General features: G+C 35.4%; 2 protein-coding genes across 6 annotated transcripts; both read right to left on the reverse strand.

Moving 5' to 3' along the window:
- Positions 1-1,149: 1,149 nt before the first annotated feature.
- LOC109097349 (hemicentin-1-like) lies at positions 1,150-5,652 on the reverse strand. The gene is made up of 7 exons (XM_042765220.1): positions 4,851-5,652; positions 4,262-4,585; positions 3,915-4,172; positions 3,573-3,713; positions 2,889-2,924; positions 2,759-2,790; positions 1,150-2,454 (listed from the first exon to the last, which is right to left on the reverse strand). The coding sequence occupies exons 1-7, from the start codon at positions 4,897-4,899 to the stop codon at positions 2,239-2,241; spliced, it is 1,056 nt and encodes a 351-aa protein (XP_042621154.1). The 5' UTR covers positions 4,900-5,652; the 3' UTR covers positions 1,150-2,238.
- Positions 5,653-5,729: 77 nt separating this feature from the next.
- Positions 5,730-17,935, reverse strand: LOC109097197 (intraflagellar transport protein 46 homolog). 5 transcript variants are annotated; one of them, XM_042765219.1, is made up of 12 exons: positions 17,821-17,883; positions 17,249-17,342; positions 17,094-17,170; positions 16,870-17,021; positions 16,524-16,598; positions 16,218-16,311; positions 16,011-16,139; positions 15,801-15,919; positions 15,641-15,707; positions 15,500-15,560; positions 15,334-15,419; positions 5,730-5,845 (listed from the first exon to the last, which is right to left on the reverse strand). In XM_042765219.1, the coding sequence occupies exons 1-12, from the start codon at positions 17,842-17,844 to the stop codon at positions 5,753-5,755; spliced, it is 1,071 nt and encodes a 356-aa protein (XP_042621153.1). In that variant the 5' UTR covers positions 17,845-17,883; the 3' UTR covers positions 5,730-5,752. The 5 variants fall into 5 exon arrangements, with proteins under 5 accessions (XP_042621153.1, XP_042621149.1, XP_042621151.1 ...); XM_042765215.1 differs by having other exon boundaries at positions 16,870-17,024; positions 17,821-17,868; XM_042765217.1 differs by lacking the exon at positions 5,730-5,845 and adding an exon at positions 9,303-9,543 and having other exon boundaries at positions 16,870-17,024; positions 17,821-17,868.
- Between the last annotated feature and the right edge of the window lie 762 nt (positions 17,936-18,697).

An 18,697-nucleotide genomic window follows, 5' to 3' on the forward strand; every position in this document is an offset into this window, starting at 1 on the left:
TTTACGCTTTCTTGAAGACTGAGCACTTTTGTATATTTGAGAAATTATTCACAAATTGTGTTCAACCAGATGGTGGACACAGAGGGGGATTTTCAGAAGAGAGAAACTGAATATCACAGTGAAGCTCTTAATGGTGTAATATGAAGCTTCTTTGAATAACAATAGATAATGTATATGTTATTACGACAATGTAAACCATGGATGGCAACAGTGTTTATCAGAATATAAATTGAACATTTTAAATGCTGTGAAATTATTTTTTCTCTTCTAAACGTGTAGTTTTTTTTCTCTTTATTCAATGCGATTGTGATTGTTCATCTGTAGCATATCATTTTATTAATTTAGTAATGCACACAATGGATCATGAAAGCATCTCACAGGATTTTGGGTCCTCTTTTTGTTAAAAATAGTTGCATTTAACTCTGTTGGTATTATTCAGTAATCAAAGGTGAATCTCAAATGATGCTGTAGCTTTAGTGAAAATCAAAACCCTGCAGTTTGTACGCACTTGAACGAGGGTCTCCGGAGCCTTATGGTGCTCATAGTCTGATTTGGTCCATTAATGCAAGTGAATGTTCAGCTTAGTCAAACGTGCTGAAATGGGGTTGGTTTTGTCTCAGGGTTGCCAGATAGGGCTTAATCGCTGATTTTAAACCTTCGGATCAGAGTGCATCTGTTTACCACACAAACCTTTTATTCCTGATACCTGCATTGCATTTAGTCTATTCCTTTGTTCTGGAGTGTCTGAGTCTGGCGAGTTCGCTTTGTGATTTATTTATCCCCAAACGAGCAATGCAAATTATTTTCCACACATTGTTTTTTTTTTTTTTTTTTTCTAAATCCCAAATTATATGTGCAATTTTGTATATAAATATCTGTTTACACTTATTGTAGTTGTTTAGGAGATCTTTAATTAACACTGTCCCCCAAACCTCTGTTTTTTTATTATTATTATTATTATTATTATTTTCTGTTTATATCACAGGAGATTAAAGTTAAATTATTAAACACTTACACTGTATATCCCCCTTCTGTTTGTAAGTATCATTTCCCAGCATTCCATGGGTGTAACAAATTAAGCACACTTACAAAAAGTGAGAATGTAAAGTTAACATTTGTTTAAAGGAAATAGTTTTATTTTTTGGCTTTTCTGAAGGAAAAACAAAGAAAGGAACCTACAGAATTCTTTGCATCCTGTTGCAGTATGTATTCCTGGTTGTTTGAGTTATCCAAATAAAGACATTCCATTATACCTAAAGACATTAGGTATACATGAAGGTACTCTACTCTTAAAATGTAAATGAAAGAATTGGTGAGACAGATGACTGACAGCTGTCTCTCAAATGCTTTGACCTGTTTTGGTCTCTTACTGTGCACTGTGAGAGTGCACCTCTTTACTGACATCTAGATTTGCCTTTTAACATCAATGCTGCTTACTCCATGACATGTCATAATTTATATACAGAACCTTTAACAGAGTTAGTCATGCAAGACAAACCACTTTCGTTCCAAATTGCTCTGAAAGGCACACGTCATTTATCTAATCACTGTGTATGACAGTCACTAATGAGTAGGGTGGACACTTACGACCTCTCACAGTGTGCATATGTGTCACTTCAAACATTGTTTCCTTGACATTATTGCAAGACACTGAAGTACTTAATGAAGTCCTTTTATTATGTACTTATCAAGTCTGTATAATGTGTTCATGCTATGTTTGATCCAGTGCCAAGTGCAAAAGAGAAAACACTTTGTTATTTTTCAGAATGATGCTTAGCCTATTGAATGTAACAGTAATCATGAAGATGATTTGTCCATCAAAAATGTTGTTTCTGTGTCTGTAATAATCGGAAACCATCATGGTTAAAAATGGTAGAGCTGCTACAGTCTCAGGACAAAAAAAAAAAAAAAAAGTAAAAAAAATATGTCAGATGCGGTGGCCATTAAAAAGATACTAATATGTATACTTTAGGTATTATCATGTACTATTAATTAATATTAATATTTACATTTAAGCTATTAATATGCATCATTTAGGTGTAAATAAGGTACATGGTTGTACCGTTTAACTTTTGTACATTGATGCCACTCCGATGACAGCTTTGCACCTTTTGTGTTTTCAGCTGTTTTTGCTGCCCTCTAGTGGTTGATCAGGACGTAACATTCAGGAACATGAAAGCGTGTGTTAGTATTCGCTGTTTTTACTCCAACATGTTTTGTAGTCTCTTATATCAGTTGTTACTCCTCTCCAGCATCAGGACACGCTGTGGACTGTTCATTAGACACACGTTCATCTAGAACGACTGTTTCCTCCCTGCATGTGGGTCCGACCTCAGAGTAACCAAAGTCCTCAAAGTGTTGCGCTGCAGCGGAGGCCTGACTGCTCTCTTTCGGCTTGATGAAGTCTGTGTAGACGTACGGTAAAGGAGTCACCTCTTCAGTGACAGGTATTTCCTGAGAGACAGGAGTGGTCGGAGTAAACAGGTATTATTAATATGTTTTTCATGACTTAAAGACCCAATGAAATGACTCGACAGTGGCATTTTTGGGAGATGCCCATGAGTCCATTAACATAGAAGCCTCAAAGGTAGTAAACTATATATGAAATAAAAGCCACAAAAAACTTTTTGTATTTTTTATAGGGTCTTTAAGATAATGAAAATGGAGCCTTAAATGTTCATCATATTAACGTTCATCTAAATATGTACTAAATTCATTATTACACATCTGTTTATTAATGCTTTTGATTGTCTATTACCTGATAAATACCATGGTCATTGTCTGCACCCCCTGTGAAGTATATTTCACAGATATTATACAATTACAACCGGTATAAGTATATAATTAATACAAGCTTATAGATAGTTCGATAGATTAATTTTTAATACCTTCATCTGTAGTTCTGCCATTTTCTGCTCTTTGCCCTAAAAAACAACAACAGTAAGACATTCTTTACAAAATAGTGACAGTGACGTGACATACAGCCAAGTATGGTGACCCATACTCAGAATTCGTGCTCTGCATTTAACCCATCCAAAGTGCACACAAACAGCAGTGAACACACACACACACACACACACACACGTGAACACACACCCGGAGCAGTGGGCAGCCATTTATGCTGCGGCGCCCGGGGAGCAGTTGGGGGTTCGGTGCCTTGCTCAAGGGCACCTCAGTCGTGGTATTGCCGGCTCAAAACTTGAACCCACAACATTAGGGTTAGAAGTCAAACTCTCTAACCACTAGGCCACGACTTCCCCCATAACTAGAAATGAAATGTAATAATTGCTGTAATTGTATTTCATGTTTTAGGTAGACTGCAGAATAGCTGGGGAGTTTTTAAAGGGGACAATTTGTCTGGTTTTTGTGTTTCTATAATTCATATTTCATTTTTTTTTCAAACTGGTGTGTTTGAGAACAATTGGGTGAGAACTGAGATGTTGAGATTACGTGGTATTGAGGTTCATGATCTGAGTCACAGAATGAATCTAAATCATGAAGAATGTGGGTTTCATAAACAATTAGTTTGCTAAAGCAACATTTATGAACATGTATTTGGGAGAAAATCTTACTGTGATGGTTTTTGTAAAGGCAGTAGAACACGATGCACAGTCCCAAAACTGCTGCAAGTGTAAGTCCACTTGAAAGCACAATCTGATCAGACTGAGTTTTACCACCAGCGCTGTTTCCTCGGTTAACTGTTGAGTTCTGACCTAAAAGAAAACCAGAAAATTACATGATTATGCAATGCTTCTTTCTTTTTCTTGATTCTGTTTCTGTTGAAAGATGTTTTATGAAATGTCTTCATGTTTAAAGATGTTTTAGGTTTAGTTCCTGCTCCTAAACAGAATATTACAATCTGGCATCGTTTTGAGGATTTATGTAAGGTGCACAACGAATGAACTACTGCTCACCGGTAATATATGTGTGCTTTTCTGATTTTCCATATGCATTTGAAGCAATACAGCTGTACGTCCCGTAATCGGAGCTGGTTATGTTGCTGATGTGTAGAGTTTGGTTGCTCTCACTAAATGAGTGTCTGTGTTTCTCTAGAATAGGCAACCCTTCTCTCTTCCACATCAGATGCAGAAATGAGCCGCTCACTTCACATTTGAGAGTCACAGATGTGCTGGAGGTCCAGGAGACCACAATTTCTGTTGCACTTGGAGGGTCTTAAAGTAAAACATACTAATGAGCAAAATTACAGCAAAATTAGATGAATTCTACTTGAATAAGCGTGATGGTGATAGGTCTGACTTACACTGAATAATTAATGTAAAGTTTAGGCTTTTTGTAGTTCCGTTTTCTCTAATAATTTTTTCAGTGTAAACTCCTTCATCCTTTGCTGTCACGTTCTCCAGAATGAGGCTGTTATTGTTTAAATAGAAATGAGCTGTGCCACAGCATTGACTGTATGCAGCACTGAATGTGGTATTTGTCCTAAAACATTGACATATTATTGACCCATTTTGTTTGGTCCATTCCACTGAGCTCAGAGAATCAGCAGTATGTTGATCAAGCTTCTCTCCAGTCAGCTCAGCACGACTGTGTAAGCCCGTCTGCACTTTGACTTCAGTTTCTTTCGCTGTCAAAGCAATATGTTATATGTAATACAATATGTAATAAACAAACAAACAAAAGAAAAAGTTAAACTATATCTATGTATGAATGACCATACATGTAAATAATTGGCCTAAAAATATGAAATTATTCTCTTTAAGTAAACATACTACATAGCTTTCTACAGTGTATTTAATTTATATATTACAAACCACATGTGCATTAATAGCAAAAATAAAACAGAAGCTCTGCAATATTTATTAGCTATAGAATTTATTAGCCATACTTACCAAATACAGCAAAGAAACACAGCCAAATATAAATGAAACATCCAGACATCGTAAGTCAGAAGTTAGACTTAATGTTTCAATAGCTAAATTAGCATTTTATTAACATTGGCAGCCATTAATCAAACTGTTCAAATTTGCAGATCTTGTTTCTATGACACACTTTCATGCACGCAGAGTTGAAACTGTCACCTCAGAGTAAAAAAATAGCCACTAAAAACCACGACAGGAAAATAAAAATGACGGTTAGAACAAGCTAGAAGGCAGGGCTGCTTTTATTCAAATGATCTAATAGAAAACATCTCCCATACATTGTTTTACACAGTATAGACTAATAACGAAATCATAAAAGACAACTTGCTCTGGTTCAGTGTATAATTTAAATCTGATTATGGCTTTAATGTCATCCTGCTGCACTAAATGCATTTTGGTGTTTCAGAAGCCTTTCATTGTTTACTGTTGATTCAGTTTTTCTGGGATATTTATACACTATACTGTTGTTTAAAAGTATATCTCCTAAAAAAAATATCTGTGAAGAGTCTGGATCTTGTGATACTAAATATAAAGTTACATAAAACATCTGTTAATGTAAGAAGTGGAGTAAAACAAGGAAACTCATCATCCTCTGGTTTTACCCTTCAATAAGAAAAAAACAGCTCATTGCAAAGTGTAAAATAATTAGGCAGTGGACTGATGGAGTAGCTGTGATGAGTTTTGAAGACACATTTCCAGTCTACATTTAGAGGAAATAAGAGTTTTATTAAAACAAGCCTGCTAAACATAAAGATATGAAGAATTCACACAATCTAAGATGCAGAAAGAGAATGCAGCTTTACAACTTCAACTGGCGATACAACAGCTAAGAACAAAAACAGGATGTAAGAAAATAGGCCATGACAGAGACTTCAATCCAAAGTGAGTCTTTCTAATTCAGCAGTGACTGTACGTGAAGCAGGCGGTGTGTCAGATTTCTGGCCCTCTGCTACAGATTTAAAGTGCTGATCACAGGAGAAACTAAATCAGTTCTTCAATAATACAACCCAGAACTTCAACATTTAAAATCATGTGCTTTACAAAAAAAGTGAATAAATTTCACATAATACAAATAAAGCAAAACAAGTAATCAATATTTGCAGATTGTCAAAAGCCTTTTTTAATTTAATATTTTATAGAGTATCTGAAAACTAACTAATATGCAACTTACCACACATAATGTTGACATACTCTACCAAATCACAGTCAATATCTGCGGTGGGGAGATTGACCTGGTGAACAGATGGGGAAGTGAAGGTGAACGTGACTGAATTTGCAGATTTAATTCATGACCTTTCAGTCAAGATCTAACCTTCCCCAAAAGCTCCTCAAACTCAGGCGGCCACTCTTACATCAGGCTGTCAGTATCTGGCATGGGTCTGAAGAAAAATACACAACTCTTGTTATAAAATGACACAGATGTTGTGTTCTGCTCTCATGGATGTTCATGTGTAGTGTACAGTACAGTCCAGTTGTCTATGGCTTTGGGGTTCTTAGTGCCAATAAAACTTTTAATGGTAAACACATGTTCCCTCATCTGCCTGTTATTAAAATATCTGGGCCTACATTTTGGTTCTGTATTTTTGTTTATTTTATATAGCATTTGATAGTAAATAAGTGTCAAAGGTTCAACAAGTCTACAGCCTATTTGTGACTTTAGGCATTAATAAAAATCCAATTACATTATGTATTGAACCACTGTGTGTGCGTTAATATCTGTGTATATATACTGTGTGTGTGTGTGTGTGTATATGTGTGTATGTATATATATATATATATGTATATATATATATATATGTATATATATACATGTATGTATATATACATGTATATATATATATATATGTATATATACATGTATATATATATATATATATATACATGTATATATACATATATATATACATGTATATATATATATATATATATATATATATATATATATATATATGAGATTAAATAAATCTCAATTATTAACATTATATTTGTAACCATTAAGATACAAAATAAGCAAATAAAAAATCCCTTGGAAATGTTAATTCTGGGCAATTTAGTTATCATGAGGAGTTATGTGAGTAAAGGAGTAACAAATAAATGAAAGAATAATAACTAATAACAAACAATATAATTTGATTATTTTTATCAAGTGGATGACAATGACATATATTTAACAACATAAACTAAAAGTATACAGTAAAGTATATAGTTCAGTAAACGGTTATTTAACAGTGATTTCTCTGGTTTATAGAGGAAACATAACATACATATGCCTAGGTTCTTTGTAAATAAGACACAAATTCACTCATTTCATTTGTGCCCATAAATGCAAATAAAAGTAAAATAAATAAAATAAAAAATAAGAGAGAAGTGATATGAACATTTATTAATACACACTTTAGCACATTAATAATAATAATTCCTAGATCAAACATAATCATAATTTTAGCAAATTAAAAAAAAAAGTCAGCATTCAAAATAAATGCAAAGGCATTATTATTAATATTAAATTATTATTAAAGGTTTCTATTCATGCTTCGGCTGGGTTCTGTTACATTATGGTCATGTGAACTTGTATTTGGTATAACGTAGTTTTTTGTTTTTTTTTTATATTTGTCACTGCGGTTGTGCTTTAAAATATAAAATCTCCCTTAAGTTAAAACAGCTATGTTCTGCCTGAAGAGCCCAAGTGTTTCTTTGTCAGCAGGCCTAACTTCATCTATTCTGTCTCTTTTTAGGCTCTTATATCATTTGTCCTCTCCAGCATCAGGATATGATGTGGACTGATTATTAGTGATCCAATACAGAGTGCCTGTTTCTTCCGTGCACGTGGGTCCGATCTCAGAATAGTCCTCAAAGTGTTGCGCTGCAGCGGAGGCCTGATTGGGATCTTTCAGTGTCATGAAGTGTGTGTAGACGTACAAAGAAAAAGTCACCTCTTCAGTATCAGGTACTTCCTGTGAGACAGGAGTGGTCAGAATAAAAAGGTATTATTTATATGTATATAAAAAATATTATATACATGAATCATTCATAGAATTCCACTGGATACAAAGAGTTTATTATTTGACTTAAATATCCCGTAAAATTACTTGAGTATTGTGTTGACATATTTAACTTTTTTGTGCTTTACCTGATAAATTCCATGGACTTTGTCTGCATCCCCTGTGTATTAAAGATTGAGGTTTAACTGCAGCTCAGAAAAAAAGTACATTATTTATTTGTTTATTTATTTGTTTACCCTCATCTGTATTTCTGCCATTTTGACCCTTTGGCCTTAAAAATAAAACAAATGTAAAATACACTACACTAAATGACTTTACACAGTATTTTTTATAATCCTATACATGCCATGTATTTCAGGTATTGAATGATCTGTAGAGTAGCTGGTGAGTTTCGTTAAGAGGAAAATGTGTCTGTGGTTCATGCTACTACTGTTCATGTGAGAACATTTGGGTGAGAACTGAGATGCTTAGATCACATGGTCTTGATATTGATCAACTGAGATATAGATTAAACCTAAACCATAAAGGCTGTTGGTTTCGTAAACAAACAATTATTATTTTGATAAAGCAAAATGTATTCACAGTGTTGATGTATTTAGGAGAAAATCTTACTGTGATGGTTTTTGTAAAGGCAGTAGAACACGATGCACAGCCCCAAAACTCCTGCGAGTGTAAGTCCACCACTAGCGATGTTTCCTCGGTTAACTGTTGAGTTCTCACCTTAAAAGAAAACCAGAAAATTACGTGATTATGCAATGCTTCTTTTTTTTTCTTGATTCTGTTTCTGTTGAAAGATCTATGATCTATGACACACTTTCATGCACGCAGAGTTGAAACTGTCACCTCAGAGTAAAAAAATAGCCACTAAAAACCACGACAGGAAAATAAAAAGCGGTTAGAACAAGCTAGAAGGCAGGGCTGCTTTTATTCAAATGATCTAATAGAAAACATCTCCCATACATTGTTTTACACAGTATAGACTAATAACGAAATCATAAAAGACAACTTGCTCTGGTTCAGTATATAATTTAAATCTAATTATGGCTTTAATGTCATCTTGCTTTACTAAATGCCTTTCTGTGTTTCAAAAGCCTTTCATTGTTTACTATTGATTCAGTTTAATTTTGTATTTTTTTTTTCTTGGATATTTATACACTATACTGTTGTTTAACAGTATATCTTCTAAAAAAATATCTGTGAAGAGTCTGGATCTTGTGATACTAAATATAAAGTTACATAAAACATTTATTAATGTAAGAAGTGGAGTAAAACAAGGAAACCCATCATCCTCTGGTTTTACCCTTCAATAAGAAAAAAACAGCTCATTGCAAACTGTAAAATAATTAGGCAGTGGACTGATGGAGTAGCTGTGATGAGTTTTGAAGACACATTTCAAGTCTACATTTAGAGGAAATAAGAGTTTTATTAAAACAAGCCTGCTAAACATAAACATATGAAGAATTCACACAATCTAAGATGCAGAAGAGAATGCAGCTTTACAACTTCAACTGGCGATACAACAGCTAAGAACAAAACAGGATGTAAGAAAATAGGCCATGAAAGAGACTTCAATCCAAAGTGAGTCTTTCTAATTCAGCAGTGACTGTACGTGAAGCAGGCGGTGTGTCGGATGTCTGGCCCTCCACTACAGATTTAAAGTGCTGATCACAGGAGAAACAAAATCAGCTCTTCAATAATACATCCAAGAACTTCAACATCTAAAATCATGTGCTTTCCAAAAAAAAGTGAATAAATGTCACATAATACAAATAAAGCAAAACAATTAATCAATATTTGCAGATTGTCAAAAGCCTTTTTTAATTTAATATTTTATAGAGTATCTGAAAACTAACTAATATGCAACTTACCACACATAATGTCGACATACTCTACCAAATCACAGTCAATATCTGCGGTGGGGAAGATTGACCTGGTGAACAGATGGGGAAGTGAAGGTGAACGTGACTGAATTTGCAGATTTAATTCATGACCTTTCAGTCAAGATCTAACCTTCCCCAAAAGCTCCTCAAACTCAGGCGGCCACTCTTGCATCAGGCTGTCAATATCTGGCATGGGTCTGAAGAAAAATACACAACTCTTGTTATAAAATGACACAGATGTTGTGTTCTGCTCTCATGGATGTTCATGTAGTGTACAGTACAGTCCAGTTGTCTATGGCTTTGGGGTTCTTAGTGCCAATAAAACTTTTAACGGTATTTTTTAATGGTATTTTATATATATATATATATATATATGAGATTAAATAAATGTTTATGTGAGTAAAGGAGTAACAAATAAATGAAAGAATAATAACTAATAACAAACAATATAATTTGATTATTTTTATCAAGTGGATGACAATGACATATTTAACAACATAAACTAAAAGTATACAGTAAAGTATATAGTTCAGTAAACGGTTATTTAACAGTGATTTCTCTGGTTTATAGAGGAAACTTAACATACATATGCCTAGGTTCTTTGTAAATAAGCCACAAATTCACTCATTTCATTTGTGCCCATAAATGCAAATTAAAGTAAAATAAATAAAATAAAAAATAAGAGAGAAGTGATATGAACATTTATTAATACACACTTTAGCACATTAATAATTAAAAATAGCTAGATCAAACATAATCATAATTTAAGCAAATAAAAAAAAATGTCAGCATTCAAAATAAATGCAAAGGCATTATTGTTAATATTAAATTATTATTAAAGGTTTTTATTCATCCTTCGGCTGGGTTCGGTAACATTATGGTCATGTGAACTTGTATTTGGTATAACATGTAATTTTTTTGTTTTATATTTGTAACTGCAGTTGTTCTTTAAAATATAAAATCTCCCTTAAGTTAAAACAGCAGTGTTCTGCCTGAAGAGCCCAAGTGTTACTTTGTCAGCAGGCCTAACTTCATCTATTCTGTCTCTTTTTAGGCTCTTATATCATTTGTCCTCTCCAGCATCAGGATATGATGTGGACTGATCATTAGTGACCCAATACAGAGTGACTGTTTCTTCCGTGCACGTGGGTCCGACCTCAGAATAGTCCTCAAAGTGTTGCGCTGCAGCGAAGGCCTGACTGGGATCTTTCAGTGTCATAAAGTGTGTGTAGACGTACAAAGAAAAAGTCACCTCTTCAGTATCAGGTACTTCCTGTGAGACAGGAGTGGTCAGAATAAAAAGGTATTATCTATATGTATATAAAAAATATTATATACATAAATCATTCATAGAATTCCACTAGATACAAAGAGTTTATAATTTGACTTAAAGATCCCGTAAAATTACTTGAGTATTGTGTTGACATATTGAAAAATTTTTATGCTTTTTTGTGCTTTACCTGATAAATTCCATGGACTTTGTCTGCATCCCCTGTGTATTAAAGAGTTAGGTTATAACTGCAGCTCAGAAAAAAGTACATTATTTATTTGTTTATTTATTTGTTTACCCTCATCTGTACTTCTGCCATTTTCGACCCTTTGGCCTTAAAAATAAAACAAATGTAAAATACACTACACTAAATGACTTTACACAGTATTTTTTATAATCCTATACATGCCATGTATTTCAGGTATTGGATGATCTGTAGAGTAGCTGGTGAGTTTCGTTAAGAGGAAAATGTGTCTGTGGTTCATGCTACTACTGTTCATGTGAGAACATTTGGGTGAGAACTGAGATGCTGAGATTACATGGTCTTGATATTGATCAACTGAGTTATAGATTAAACCTAAACCATGAAGGCTGCTGGTTTCGTAAACAAACAATTATTTTGATAAAGCAAAATGTATTCAGTGTTGATGTATTTAGGAGAAAATCTTACTGTGATGGTTTTTGTAAAGGCAGTAGAACACGATGCACAGTCCCAAAACTCCTGCGAGTGTAAATCCACCACTAGCGATGTTTCCTCGGTTAACAGTTTAGTTCTCACCTTAAAAGAAAACCAGAAAATTACAAGAAATTACAAGAAAATTAAAGATGTTTTATGAAATGTCTTCATGTTTAAAGATGTTTTAGGTTTAATTCCTGCTCCTAAACAGAATATTACAATTCTGGCATCATTTTGAGGATTCATGTTAGGCGCACAACGAATGAACTACTGCTCACCGGTAATATATGTGTGCTTTTCTGATTCTCCATATGCATTTGAAGCAATACAGCTGTACGTCCCGTAATCGGAGCTGGTTATGTTGCTGATGTGTAGAGTTTGGTTCCTCTCACTAAATGAGTGTCTGTGTTTCTCTCGAATAGGCAATCTTTCTCTCTTCCACATCAGATGCAAAAATGAGCCGCTCACTTCACATTTGAGAGTCACAGATGTGCTGGAGGTCCAGGAGACCACAATTTCTGTTGTACTTGGAGGCAGTGATGGAGTACTGGACTCGGACTCGAGTCCGACTCGAGTCACTATTCTTTGGACTCGAGTCCGACTCGAGACTCCATTCTCTGGACTCGTGACTCGACTTGGACTCACGGACTGATGACTCGTACTTGGACTCGGACTCGAGGATATACAAAATCGGACTTGAGCATTAATCACGTTGTTTTTGACTAAATATGTTATAAAAAAAAAAACTTTTTTTTTTACACTTTTCCTGTTTCGTGCCCAAGACTGGCCGGGATCTATTTTTTCCCCTCACAGACACTGCTACCGCTCGCTCTCTTTGCTTGACAACACACTCACTGACGTCACTCACTTTACGCTCGTGCATGTAAAATCAGATTACATGATTTTTTTAGCCTGTTGCGATAGACACTGTGTCAGATTACACTTTTTTTTTTTTTTTTTTTTTTGTCTGTTGCAATGGTCACTGTGTCAGATGGATGACGCAATTTTGACTCACTAAAATCCTGTGGTGTCCTGAACAAGAAACATGTCAGACTAACCTTACACGTTGCTTTCTGACCAGTCGCGTGCCGTCACACACACAAACACATTCACTTGAACACATACAAACGAACTCACGCTAAATCACTCGGTCACTCACACACAAACGCTCTCTCTCTCTCTCTCTCTCTCTCTCTCTCTCTCTCTCTCTCTCTCTCTCTCTCTCTCTCTCTCTCTCTCTGTCTCTCTCGGCATATCGTATTGATTTTTACGTTTTAAGTATCTTTAAAATACAGTGTCCTGTAAAATGCACTGTATTTCAGTAATACAGTGTTAAAGGATTAGTTCACACAAAAAATGAAAATTTCCTAATCATTTACTTCTCCCAATGCCATCCAGGATATCCATGGCTTTTTTTCTTCAGTGGAAAATAAATTATCTCTTTTTTAAGGAAAACATTTCAGGATGTTTTCTTCATATAATGGACTTCAATGCCTACCAACTCAATAAATTTTATCAGTTCTTTGAAGGTCCCAGAGTGGAGACATGTAGGCACTGGGAGCTCGAGACTCGACTCAGACTCGAATACGGGACTCAAGACTCGACTCGGACTCGAACACTGGGGACTCGAGACTCGACTCGGACTCGAACTCTGGTAATGGTGACTCAACTTGGACTCGACTCGGACTCTTCTTTGGTGACTCGGACTTGGACTCGGACTCGAACACTGGGACTCGAGACTCGACTCGGACTCGACAGTTGGTGACTCGACTACAACACTGCTTGGAGGGTCTTAAAGTAAAACATACTAATGATCAAAATTACAGCAAAATTAGATTAATTCTACATGAATAAGCATGACTGTGATAGGTCTGACTTACACTGAATAATTAATGTAAAGTTTAGGCTTTTTGTAGTTCCGTTTCCTCTAATAATTTTTTCAGTGTAAACTCCTTCATCCTTTGCTGTCACGTTCTCCAGAATGAGGCTGTTATTGTTTAAATAGAAATGGGCTGTGCCACAGCATTGACTGTATGCAGCACTGAATGTGGTTTTTTTCCGAAAACATTGACATTTTATTGATCCATTTTGTTTGGTCCATTCCACTGAGTGCAGAGAATCAGCAGAATGTTGATCAAGCTTCTCTCCAGTCAGCTCAACACGACTGTGTAAGCCCGTCTGCACTTCTTTGACTTCAGTTTCTCTAGCTGTCAAATCAATATGTATGTATGTTATGATTAATAAACAAATACTTCTGCAAGAAAGATACTAAATCATATAAATGACCATAAAGGTAAAATGTAGTTATCGACATTAAGGAAATTAAACATAATATATATGTAACATATCTAGCTTTTGGAAATTATCACTTTTATTTATATGGCAATAGAAATGATTAGCCATACTTGCCCAATAAAACGAAGAAAAACAGCCAAATATGAATGTAACATCCAGTCATCGTAGGTCAGGAGTTAGACTTCTTGATCTAAAGCTTCTTGTAGCTAATTCAGCATTTTATTATGACTCATAACCATTAATCAAACCATTCAAATCTGTAGACATTCTTTATATGATGCTCTTTATTGCACTCAAAACTGCTGTCATCTTAGAGTAAAAAATAGCCACTAAAAACCACGACAGGAAAAACAAAAAGCGGTTAGAACAAGGAAGAAGGCAGGGCTGCTTTTATTCAAATTATGTAATCTCTCATACATTGTTTTACACAGTATAGACTAATAACTGAATCATAAAAGACAACTTGCTCTGGTTCAGTGTATTTAAGCATTTTATAATTGAAATCTGATTATGGCTTTAATGTCATCCTGCTTCACTAAATGCCTTTCGGTGTTTCTGAAGCCTTTCAGTGTTTACTATTGATTCAGTTTAATTTAGTATTATTTTTCTGGGATATTTATACAGTAGATACTTTTGTTCAACAGTATATCTCCTTAAAGAAAATCTGTGAAGAGTCTGGATCTTGTGATACTAAATATGGTGGAGTAAAACAAGGAAACCCATCATCCTCTGGTTTTACCCTTCAATAAGAAAAGACCAGCTCATTGCAAACTGTAAAATAATTAGGCAGTGGACTGATGGAGTAGCTGTGATGAGTTTTGAAGATACACTTCAAGTCTACATTTAGAGGAAATAAGTTTTTTTTTTATATTATTAAAACAAGCCTGCTAAACATAAACATATGAAGAATTCACACAAGATGCTTAACACAATGTAGCTTCACAACTTCAACTGGTGATACAACAGCTAAGAACAAAACAGGAGAAAACATTAACATTTAACAAAACATTAAGAAAATAGGCCATGAAAGAGACTTCAATCCAAAGTGAGTCTTTCTAATTCAGCAGTGACTGTACGTGAAGCAGGCGGTGTGTCGGATGTCTGGCCCTCTGCTACAGATTTAAAGTGCTGATCACAGGAGAAACAAAATCAGCTCTTCAATAATACAACCAAGAACTTCAACATCTAAAGTCATGTGCTTTACAAAAAAAAAAAAAAGTGAATAAATGTCACATAATACAAATTATGCAAAACAAGTAATCAATATTTGCAGATTGTGAAAAGCATTTTATATTATTTAATGTAATATTGTAGAATGCCTGAAACTTACCTGTGAGTTTTTGAATTCAGAGTAGAGTGTGAACAGGACGTGAAGTGAGTGAATCCGGTTCTTGTACACCGGGATGTCCAGGATTCCTGACAGGTTTCATTAACAGTCATTACAATAAAACCTAGAAAAGCATCAAAGATGTAAATGTAAGAAACATGCAACTTACCACACATAATGTCGACATACTCTGCCAAATCACAGTCAATATCTGCGGTGGGGAGATTGACCTGGTGAACAGATGGGGAAGTGAAGGTGAACATGACTGAATTTGCAGATTTAATTCATGAACTTTCAGTCAAGATCTAACCTTCCCCAAAAGCTCCTCAAACTCAGGCGGCCACTCTTGCATCAGGCTGTCAATATCTGGCATGGGTCTGAAGAAAAATACACAACTCTTGTTATAAAATGACACCGATGTTGTGTTCTGCTCTCATGGATGTTTGTGGTCGATCCATGTCAGTGCTTACCTTGTGTAGTGTACAGTAGCTGGAGGTTTGGACCGATGCAGCTCACTAATGCTCTCAATCCAGTTGTCTATGGCTTTGGGGTTCTTCTCTGGATTTTCAATGCTCTTTACTTTCACTTCCTGTGAAAGATATGTGCATCACTTTCTCACTTCACTTAGACTAAAATCATCAAAGCACCTTAAGTCTTCTAGTGTGAGTGTGTGAACTCACAGCAACATTGTGTTGTTTGCTGTTATCTGACAGCCACAGGGAAAGCACTGTTGGGTCTGACTGTTTAGTGCACGGCTCATCCAGAACCAGGAGACCCAGATTGTCAGCTTTCCCATCTGGTCGTGGTACCTGTGAGTTGAACGGAAAGATTCAGAAACTGAAAATTGGACACTCGTGTCCAGTTCAGATTTGAAAATTGTCACTCACTTTGAGGAAAGCATCAATGTCCCCCACAGCTGGAATAAAATCAGGGATAAAGGGCTTTAGTTTGTGGTCAAGCTCTATCATCTGTGGAGTATATCTGAAAGAAACAGTCATGCAGTTAATACTAGTGAGAAAACAAGAATCCATGAGATGTCTACAAGACAAAAGAGTGTATTTTGTGCTTCTTCAACTATAGATATTTTTATGTTCCAAATGTAAGAGGTCAGTTTGCCAGATGTTCTTCTGTTCATGTTTCATGTGCAGGTGCACATCAAATGCTGTGAAGGATTGAAGTTTGTGAATGCTAACCGTGTGATGTACTGAAACAGCTCTTTGATTTCGGTTGACACAGGAAGATGTTCATAATCAGCTGGGTCATATGCACTGCAAGAAATCATCCACACACATCTACATTATTTTCAAAAATAATAAAATAGCTTTTTTATTTTGAGTAGATATTATAACTATAATGCTCTTAGCACTATTGATATAATATATTACTGAAACGTGTTGCAACTTATAACACTAGTCCACTTCCTCACTGTATATCTCTTCCTGGATATATTTTCGTCTTAGCTTATCGTAAATGAAACATTAATATCAATATCTCAATATCTTGGACAGCAGACATATGTAGTCTCATATGCAGCCCCACCCTTCTGGAGCAGATCCGGGCTCCCCTTCCTCCTCATCAGACTCTGTGTCATCAGAATCATCGTCATCATCATCATCCTCCTCCTCCTCCTCCTCATCTTCTTCATCATTCTGATTAGTAGCACGGGCACCAGGTGGCGGCTCTTTCTTTTTCTGCTGTCAGATGTGAATAGGTCATTCAAACTTCATTTTATTCATTCACCAAATATGACTTAGTGAACTTACTTTAGTATCCTCTTCTAGTTTATCGCCAGCATAAGTGGCCATGGCGCTCTGGTTCTGCCTGCCTGTCCTCCTAGAAACTGAAATAAAAACACAATGGCATGAAAAACAGTTGATGAATGGTAGATAAAATGTAAAGAAGTGGTAAACAGTCTGACCTATCTGTCTTGGGGATGGTGTGTGCACACTGGCTGCCTCCTCTGCGTTCACCTCAAAACTCTCGTCGTATGGCTGGCTGGTTGTGAGTTGAATCTGTTTGCAGATATTATTTGCACTTTTTAGTTTTTACTAAAACTGGGTTTCAAAACCTAGAGAGATGCCTACCTACACTGTATTTTTAAGAGTCATAGTGATATCGAAACGCTGCTGACTCAGGACATGTCTAGGATGCCCTAAAATGCTGTCTAGGTAGGCAGCATACTTGGTTTAGAGAGACAGCCCATGAAGTAAATCTTTCCCAGCTGGTTTAGTATTGGTTTACGGGACTATTATAATCAACCTCAATCCGTTATCGTCACGTAACATCGTGACGTGGTGAATTATTTGTTTTCTAGACCAAAGTGACACATACGCATTAAGGAATAACAATGTTTTACTGTAGCTTATTGTTGAAACACATTCAATAGCGAGGCATAAAATACACCACGTTAGTGTCTCATATAATGTTTTACGTAATTAACGTGGTACGCAAGATTAAATTATTGACATTTGCGCGATAATAATAACAAACCTTTCGTCGCTCCGACCTCTCCATGAAAACGCGGTGTACTGTTGCCAAGGAAACTGGATCTCGCGAGATCTTCAGCGGAAGTGCGTGAGAACGTCAGTTTGTTGAATTCATTTTTCATTGAAAAAAGAAAAGGTATTACATAGTAACGTCATTAGCAACTTTAGCTACCAGAATAAAATATTTACATTACTGTTAGTGCTTTAAAAAACATTGCAGGTTTGTGTATACTTTAAAGTCCTTTATAATTTGATTTGCGTTATGCCCCTTTTTTATTTATATTGTATTATTTCCTAATATAATAAATTGCACGATGTACTGTTCTTTACGTTCTAAAAATAAAAACCACATCAGAAACATTATACATTAAATTTCTATTATACACCCATTTCCTGTTAATAAAAGTTTCTAAATACAATAAAACAAATGCAACATTTTTTTTCCAGTCCACAAAAACGTATACAAAATGTTCAGCTTAGATAACGCCTGTCTATTTAATACCTGACAGGCAGATTGAATGGCTGTAGAAAAGTCCTAAGTCCTAGAAGTTTACTGCTAAAATCGAATAGTTCACACTCATGTCATTGAGAAACCTTGTGGTTTCCCTCAGTCTGCCGGGACATGGCAGTAGTAAGAACAGGAAAACTAAAAAGCATTATATAACTAGGGAGACATAGGTTTTACTGATTCAATTAACTTTCTCTTTGTGCTTGGTTTTTATCTGTGTCACTAAAATGAGAATAGCTTGAGTGAGTGTAAAGCTGAGATTCATGATTTTAGTCACAGGCTTAAGCAGAGCTTGAGAAGACTCTTTGGTTTCACAAACATACTAAAAAAAGCCATCGACAAAGATGATAGGGGAACTCTTCAGTTCAGTAAA

The sequence above is a fragment of the Cyprinus carpio genome, chromosome A10, assembly GCF_018340385.1.
Source record: "Cyprinus carpio isolate SPL01 chromosome A10, ASM1834038v1, whole genome shotgun sequence".
In the NCBI taxonomy this organism is placed as follows: Eukaryota; Metazoa; Chordata; class Actinopteri; order Cypriniformes; family Cyprinidae; genus Cyprinus; species Cyprinus carpio.